An 8,959-nucleotide genomic window follows, 5' to 3' on the forward strand; every position below is an offset into this window, starting at 1 on the left:
GAGACAGTGTTTGTCAGGTGGCATACCTGAGACATTGTTCGTCTGGTGACATACCTCAGACAGTGTTTGTCTGGTGACATACCTGAGACAGTGTTTGTCTGGTGACATACCTGAGACAGTGTTTGTCTTGTGACATACCTGAGAAAGTGTTTGCCTGGTGACATACCTGAGACAGTGTTTGTCAGGTGGCATACCTGAGACATTGTTCGTCTGGTGACATACCTCAGACAGTGTTTGTCTGGTGACATACCTTAGACAGTGTTTGTCTGGTGACATACCTGAGACAGTGTTTGTCTGGTGACATACCTGAGACAGTGTTTGTCTGGTGGCATACCTGAGACAGTTTTTGTCTGGTGACATACCTGAGATAGGGTTTGTCTGATGACATACCTGAGACAGTGTTTGTCAGGTGGCATACCTGAGACAGTGTTTGTCTGGTGACATACCTCAGACAGTGTTTGTCTGGTGACATACCTGAGACAGTGTTTGTCTGGTGGCATACCTGAGACAGTTTTTGTCTGGTGACATACCTGAGATAGGGTTTGTCTGATGACATACCTGAGACAGTGTTTGTCAGGTGGCATACCTGAGACAGTGTTTGTCTAATGACATACCTGAGACAGTGTTTGTCTGGTGATGTTCCTTAGAAAGTGTTTGTCTGATGACATACCTGAGACAGTGTTTGTGTTATGACATACCTGAGACAGTGTTTGTCAGGTGGCATACCTGAGACAGTGTTTGTCTGATGACATACCTGAGACAGTGTTTGTCAGTTTGCATACCCGAGACAGTGTTTGTCTGATGACATACCTGAGACAGTGTTTGTCTGGTGATGTACCTTAGACAGTGTTTGTCTAGTGACATACCTGAGATAGTGTTTGTCTGATGACATACCTGAGACAGTGTTTGTCCGGTGACATACCTGAGACAGTGTTTGTCTGGTGATGTACCTTAGACAGTGGTTGTCTGATGACATACCTGAGACAGTGTTTGACTGATGATGTACTATAGTCAATGTTTGTCTGATGATATAGCAGAAACAGTGTTTGTATGATGATTTTCTGCAGATAGTGTTTGTCTGATGATGAACCGGATATAATGCATCAATGATGATGTACCAGAGACATCGCATATTTGATGATATACAAAAAACACTCTCTCAAAACAAAGATCTTTTTAATATAACGAGTTTACGTACACGTAACGTAACAATGATATCGAAAATAAGTACACTGTTGTCATTGATGTTTAGGTTCAACACATGTTTTATACACCACAAACGACCTATCAGTTCTATTGATGTAATAAGAGTCATAAAACGAATTTACTTGCAGTAGATTAAATACAATTGGATACAACATAAAACACTATATTTCTATGGAATTAATTACAAATGAATAAACGCGTAATATCAATATTAGGCATCATTTGTGAGTTAAAGAGATACAATATTGAAGTTGTTACTAGGAAATATCCTATAACACTGATCATAAAGACCTTAAACCTTATCAAAGCCTGGATGTTGTACAGCTGACCGTCGTGCACCATGTTACACGAAGTTTCGTACATTTGTTTGGCGGACTATCGTACATTCTGTGATTCAGTGTTATCTTTTGTTTTCACCTCCATCAATAGAAAGATTCACAGATTAGAAATAGTGGATTTCGTCCGTAAACTCTGGATCAGGAAATCCTTCCGTTAAAATTACTTTCATTTTGTTTGTACACTGACGTTTCCATTTGAGACAACGCTGACCCTTGAGTTGGTAGTGGACGTGTCCATGGACATCATTGAGCGCGCCATGGCGGCCTGCTTCTGTTTGTCAACGCAGCAGAATATGGCGAAGAACTGATCCCGGAATCTCTTGCCTCCAACACAGTAGAGAACGAAATTCAAGGCATGGTTGGTGTACATCATGTTGTTACAGATTGTACGGACCAGGTGGTATTGGGCCTGCTCGTGGGCATTGTGCTGAACCCAGAAGTATCGCTCAACAACGATAATGACGGCCATGGGGGTGACGAAGATAAGGAAGGTGAAGGACACGGAGAGAAGCATGACGGTCACTTGGCGCTCCCTGCTCCGTGCGTCGGCTGCGGTCTTTTCCCCAGCACCTTTATTGGTCATCTCCCTCTGCATACGCCCAGCTCGCTTCACCTCCGTGATGATCAGTACGTTCACAACCAACAGACACGTTAGCGGCCCGTAGCAGTAGACCACGGCGTCCACCCATGGCCATATCTTAGTTACGAAGAACGTATTGGTCTCGCCAGGTGTTGTGCATTTCTCTACACCTGTGTTGGGGTCGACTACTATCTGGCGTGTGAAGAAGCTGTGAACATCTAGAGAAAAAGCGACAATGAACTCTACCAGTATTAGGATCCGTGCCTTACTGATTGTGATCCATTTGGGTGCATGGAGGGGGAATTTGACGGCGATGTAGCGCTCGATCGTCATGGTGCACATGAGGAACACGTTGTAGTGAATGGAGAAATACATGAGAAAGAAGATGAGCCCGCAGGTTCCGCGATTGAAAATCTCCTGATCAGGAAACTTGGTGACCATGAAGAGGATGTTGAGGATGAGGACGATGGTATCGGTGCAGGACAGCGCGGCCATGTACAGGTAGGAAGTGGTGTTACGCATGTTGGAGCTTAACAGGACGATGAAGGACAAGGTGTTGCCGACGATGCCGAGAATGGAGCAGATTGGGGCGTACACCACATCCAGGTACCAGCTCACCTGAAATTCTAAGAATGCTTTCAGTCGATCGTCCTCTGACAGGTAGAGTGCATCCTCCACCCTGTACGTAGTGACCTCTAGAGAGATGTTCCCCGTCACGTTACCATTCAGGGTGGTGGTCATGTTGTCAAACAGAAGGCCGCTCATGTCCACAGTAGTAGAAGCTGCAACAGAGTGAGACTTTCTACAATCTATATGAACATGGTTGATAGTTAATTTGCAGTTGTATCAGAACTGTCAATGCTTGTTTCGGAATAAACAATCACATATTTCCGCGATCAGCAAGTTGATATCGAGCATTTATGTGTATAATTAGTATCAGCAATGAGGCCAAGATAATTAAATCTTTGAAGTTTTCAGTTTAAGCGTATGAAAAACTGTAAGTTCAAAATGAGTTGTCCTCGTGCTTGTGTTACAGCCCATTGACGTTGTCGTGTGGATGCAAGTCGCCTTCATCTGATGTCTTTCCTGGAGAACCACTTAAAGGCGGACTCCACTCCACGGCCTGTGGCCAAACGGTTATTTCAGTTTGTTTTTGTAGAAGAAGCTTCAGACTTGCGCTTACGCTGGCATACATATCATTGATTTAATGAGAATATATCAATTACTATTAGCTAGACTATCAAGCTACATAATGTACACAAAATGAAATAAAAGATGGTACTTGTTGTTACATTGTCTGACGCTGGTCGGCTCGGCGTACGTATACTGTGTCTCAGTGGGGTATTTATGTTCAACTGCAGCATGTTATCTCAATGGGCTCGCACTGTAAATCGGCATCAGTCCGGACTAGTACAAGCACACACGCACACATAAACATAAACATATCTTTATTGCCTACATCCTGGGATATCCATGCAAACCCAAATCCAAACCAGTGCTTTACAGCTCTTGTCATATATGTATATTGCAGGGATGCTCTACCACATTCACCAAGGGTCTTCATATTACAAGTGTTTGGGGAAACTTTCAGAAAAGATTTGCACATTTTCACTTGAACATCTTCAATTATTTTGCAGTAAGTGGTTTCCCAAATGTCAGCCCCATAACACAGGATAGGGGTTATCATAGTATAAAAAATCTTGTTTAAATCCTTGCATGGCATATCACAAACTTTCCTGTGATATCTGTTTATGGCCACCAGAGCTTTAGTACTCTGGGCAGCTAAGCAGGTTTGAGTTTGTGACCAAATCAATTTAGGTGTAAACATTAACCACAGATATCTGTAAAATGTAACAGCTTCAATATTTTCACCACAGTATGTCCACTTTTCATAACTTCTCAAATGTCCTCAATTTCTAAATACAATATCTTTAGTCTTTTTCAGATTAACTTTCGTGCCAGTTCTGGGACAAAACATTTCTAAAGCAGTTATTTTCTTTTGTAGTTGTAAGAGGCGATCTGCCACAGAAGAAATATCACCAGCAAACATTATGGCATACATATCTTTACAATCCTTTGAAATAAAAACTCCTTTACCTCCAATATCCTCCAGTAGTTGTACAAGCTCGTTTGTGAATATAATACATATTTGCGGGCTCATAATGCATCCCTTACGGGGGTGCCAATATTACAATTAAAATAGCTTGTCAGTCCATCTGAACTCCTCACACAAGCACATAGGTTTGAGTACATTGATGTAAGTGTGTTATCAAATTTACCACATTTTCCAATACCCTTGATACTTGTCAGCAAAATATCTTGTCTCACAGTGTCAAAAGCCTTCGAAAAGTAAGCAAAGAGGCAGTAAAGTTTCCCCTTTTTTTTCCATGCATATTTCTGTATCATTAGTTTCTTCGCAGTACTATTAAAGTCTGGACTTTAATAGAGATGTGAAAACTTTACACATGGTATCGATCAGTAAAATGTGTCTGTAATTGTTGACCTCATTCTTGTCACCACATTTTAATAGTGGACAAATATTGCTCTTGCCCAACAGCTGGGGAAACACGCCGCTTTCAAATATTTGATTAAACGTAAAGTAATAATAGGGGAAATGAGATGTTTTGTGTTTTTAAAGAACTCAGAAGCAACGCCATCAGGTCCAGGAGACTTGTTGTTTGCAAGCCTTGCTATGTGTTTCTCAGCTTCCTGACAACTGATGTTGGAGGTAAGGAGATCCTGAGTAATATTGACAGTCACATCACAACCACAGAGGTTCAAATCAGATAAAGGCTGTATATCATCAACATGTAGACGAGATAAAAAAAAGTTCTCTATCCATTCTTGTGTGCTGATTCCAGCAGGCATATCAACCGGTTTTCCCTGTTTTAAAAGTTTCGAGAATAATAAGGGGGTTTCCCCTTGCATTAAGTAAGTCTTGTCTTTGTTGATTGTAATATAACTGTCGCTTTATTGCAAAGGTTCTTTTGAAGTTTGAGCGTAGCTGTCTAATTAATTTGAATGTCTAGATCATAGTCTCTATGTCCCCTTAAAGCCCTGTTTTTAGAATTCCTTATACTGTCTAGCTCCCCATCCCACCAAGCAGGCTGACTGTAAGGTTTAATGTCAGAAAAGGCCTGATAAGGTTTCTTGTTAACATCTCCTGCTTCTTGAAAAAGGTTAGTATGAAACAGATACTGCTGAATTCACATCAACACTGATCAGTTGTGTTAATTCATCTTTATAGAGTTCAAAACCTCTTATGAATTTATTTTCAAAGATATGATTGTCATCTTTATTCCATATATACTTAATCCAACAGTAAAAGTTATCTTCAACTATCTCCTTGCCATCAGACAAACCACGAGATAGTTCAAACATGTTGTCATTAACATCGTGGTTGACGGTTGCACGATCAGGCTTATTTACATGAAAGTTTTAAGTACAGTAAAGCGAGAAATGGTGTGACTCACTCTAGTGCCCACGCCAAACTCACATATTAATGGATAAAGAGAAGAGGAAGTTATCATATAATGCACTACACTTGCTCCATTATGTGTTACACAAGTGAAATAACCTTGCTTATCTTGATGAGATCTGTCATTCAGAATATGGATTCCATATAGTTTACATAATGCTACAAGTTTTCTTCCAAAATTGTTCCAAGTAGTAGAGTCGTGATTACACAATGCCACTTGCCAAAATACACTTGTCAGGTGGGTACACAAAGTACGTGATCTAGACTACCAGTTGTCGTACTTTTGTGGAAGCCTCGGTGGCTGAGTGAGTTAGATCGCTGGCTTTGTGTGCTGGCGATTAGGTGCCTCACGCTGGCAGTCTTGGTTTGAATCCCGGACGGGACTCAAATATAACATTTGTTACATTAGTAGTAGAGTCTTTGTTTTCTCGTGGTAAATCAAAACTGTCAGCAGAGTAATCAAGAATGTCTTTTTGTATAAAATCAATATTGTCTTCTGGAATAAAAAAGGTTCCTGTCCTTGCATTCAAATCTCCAGCAAGGAAGGTATCTTTCTCTCTGGATGGTCACCAGATATAACAGTTAGGTAATCTTCTACAGTTGACATGCAATCTTTTTTTCTGCATCATCATAAATAGGAGACCTTTCAGGTGAAATATACGTCAATATCAAACAATATTCTTCAGCAATGACAACCTGCTGGTATCGAACATAAATTCCATAAATTCTTCATATATCCGTGTTATTTATCCGTTTGTTAACCAAGTATCTTTGATTAAAACTGTAACACCCCCACTGTAGTATGGGGGGTTAAGGAACCCACATTGTCGCACAGCAGCCTTTGCAAGTCGGCGGTCGTCTTTTGACTTTCTACATAATCAACAAGGACCACACCTTTTGCATCCCAGAATACAGCAGTGGCTATAACTTTCTTCACAGATCTTGAAGAACTTGAATTTCTTTGTTGCCGTAGAAATGGAATTGTGCCATTCTATGGATTCACCTGTGATCATAGTGGTAGACCAATGCTTCATCACCCGTTACTAATCTCTTCTTGAATTTGACGAAATCCTCCTCAATTAGCTCTAAAATTTCTCTGACAGTGTCGGTTGTTTTGTCCTTAAGATCAGAATTTAGAAATTGTGGCACCCAACGAGCAGATATCTTATTCATCTGTAAATGTTCATGAATAATAGTTTTAATGGATCCATGGCTTAGACATGTGTCTTCCCCAAGTTCAGCAATGGTAATACGTCTTTCTGACACTAAGTTTTTCAATCTCCTTTCTATCTTCATTGATGGAAGTTGAGGGACATCATCGAGGCTTCATCTCCCAGCCTCAAACATAGCTGCCCAACGTTAAACAGTGGAATAGCTAGGGCACTTATACCCATACTCCTATCACATGCGGTCATGAAATTCTTGGGGAGTACTTTTCTCTAAAGTAAAAAACTTGGTGACTTCTCGGTACTCGTTCTTTTCCATTTCTGTGTCTATTTAGACCCCCATCACGTTCACTGGCTGTCACTAATATACAAACGGCCTCACCAGACCAAATACACTTGCAATGAACTACTCAACCAATGTACAACATTGACTAGTTCACTTTGTTATGGGTCATAGTTGAAAGTAAGTCAACTTAGAACTTTTTGACGAGCCCTCGTATACAAGAATATTTTCATGCAACATAACGATACAAGAGATGTATCGTCAGGAGTGATAATCTAAACCTACACAACGGACACTATGCGACAGCGCATACAATTTGATCAGCCACAACTAAAGAGATATGGTGCAGCAATCAGTGACAGACGATGATGATATCTCAAGGCCTCCGTTTACAAAATGCTATTAGATAGAATCTGAAGTGCAGTGTTACAGTCAGACAAATGCCCGGGAAAGGCAACCTACTAAACACTTATAGCAGGGGGAGATCTGTTTATGTACATTAGCCAGATTGTTCAGCACTGGAACTGAATACATCCGAAAAGTGTTTTGTGTGGGAATCCCCTGGCAATTCAAAAATGTGGTGCAACAATATCATGTTTTTGTGTCCATGAAATAATTCAATATTTCCTCGAAAAAGATTCAAATGTGTATTGTTCCTTCCTTGACAACGAGAGTTTGACCGAGCTAGTCTGGCTGGCCATATTTTGTTTTAAATTACATGATCTTGGAATCCTTGGAAGAGCCTGGAAGACTTCTGAAATTCTCATATTACAATATGATTTCCCGCTTAGCTTGCTAGGGACAATATTGTGTAAGTATCAGACCAATATTCTCTATCGGCTATGGGGAGTAGCAGAAGAGAGGCCATCAACATTTTACCAATATGTTCTGTGAGCAAACCTATCATGTCGTCAGATATACTCAGGCGTCTGTCAGTGTGACATAACGGTATTTGATGATGTCAAACACATCCTTCTGTATTGTGTCCTGCTGGAAAGTGACAGAACAATATTATAGGAAGCAACTGTAGACTCTCTAAGTGCAGAGTCTATTTATCAAGTAACGTATCTATACAATCGTGCTGATATGGGATCAATAAAGCGTTCCCGTTTTGACGTTCTAGGAATACTGCTTAGATTCTCATGAACAAGTTTGTTTGCTTGTTGTAGGCAGAGTCCGTCGAATGAATATCAATAAACGGAAGCTTAGAGTGTTGATAATAGAATACGATGGCGCAACAGTTTGGTGGGAATCGCTTAAAATCTCATTAATGAAATATTCATATGTCTGTATACTTGCTTCAATACTGACATAACAGTATACAGATAGCACTGGCCATAACCGTCCCGAAAGGCCAATGAGGATTGTAATATCACAAGCAATCTGTTATCATGTCAAGTAGCATTTCTACTCACTTATTACATCCAATGAACTCTTCAATGATATTCTATTTTGATACTTTATGGGGTTTTTTATATTGTATCACCAACTATCATCAAAGCTTAGATTCATATTTAAGCAATGTGGACTGCATCGGCAATAAAACATGACGCGTGACTTACCTGGATGTGAATATTGCCTGGGTTGTGCGAGAAAGGTCCGAGCACATAAGACACGGGTGGTATATGTAGACAAATGAAAACAATTTAATCTACCAATCGTTTTTACGTATCAATATTTGTCGAAACTTTTATCTTTCTGATTGGCGCATGTGACGAGGCTGCAGACGGAATGTCCCGGATCCTCCCTGATGAGTGGCTGGCGCACCATCGACTGGACAAACCTACTCTCTGGTGCTAGTTAGATACCAAGTTGATACACCAGTGCAATTCAGTCGTATATGTTCCAACCACCGCTTGGTGGTCTTACATCAGCTAACACAAACACAAAAACAAACAAACAAACAAA

At 40.5% G+C, this 8,959-nt stretch overlaps 1 protein-coding gene across 1 annotated transcript; it reads right to left on the reverse strand.

Moving 5' to 3' along the window:
• Positions 1–1,234: 1,234 nt before the first annotated feature.
• Positions 1,235–8,666, reverse strand: LOC124149508 (probable G-protein coupled receptor B0563.6). The gene is made up of 2 exons (XM_046521136.2): positions 8,614–8,666; positions 1,235–2,906 (listed from the first exon to the last, which is right to left on the reverse strand). The coding sequence occupies exon 2, from the start codon at positions 2,887–2,889 to the stop codon at positions 1,711–1,713; it is 1,179 nt and encodes a 392-aa protein (XP_046377092.1). The 5' UTR covers positions 2,890–2,906; positions 8,614–8,666; the 3' UTR covers positions 1,235–1,710.
• Positions 8,667–8,959: the final 293 nt, after the last annotated feature.

This window comes from Haliotis rufescens, unplaced genomic scaffold (genome assembly GCF_023055435.1).
Source record: "Haliotis rufescens isolate VD_foot unplaced genomic scaffold, xgHalRufe1.0.p SCAF_4, whole genome shotgun sequence".
In the NCBI taxonomy this organism is placed as follows: Eukaryota; Metazoa; Mollusca; class Gastropoda; order Lepetellida; family Haliotidae; genus Haliotis; species Haliotis rufescens.

What these genes read in the sequence shown, in the direction of transcription:
- LOC124149508 (XM_046521136.2), bottom strand. Translation starts at nt 2,889, where the DNA reads ATGAGCGGCCTTCTGTTTGACAACATGACCACCACCCTGAATGGTAAC.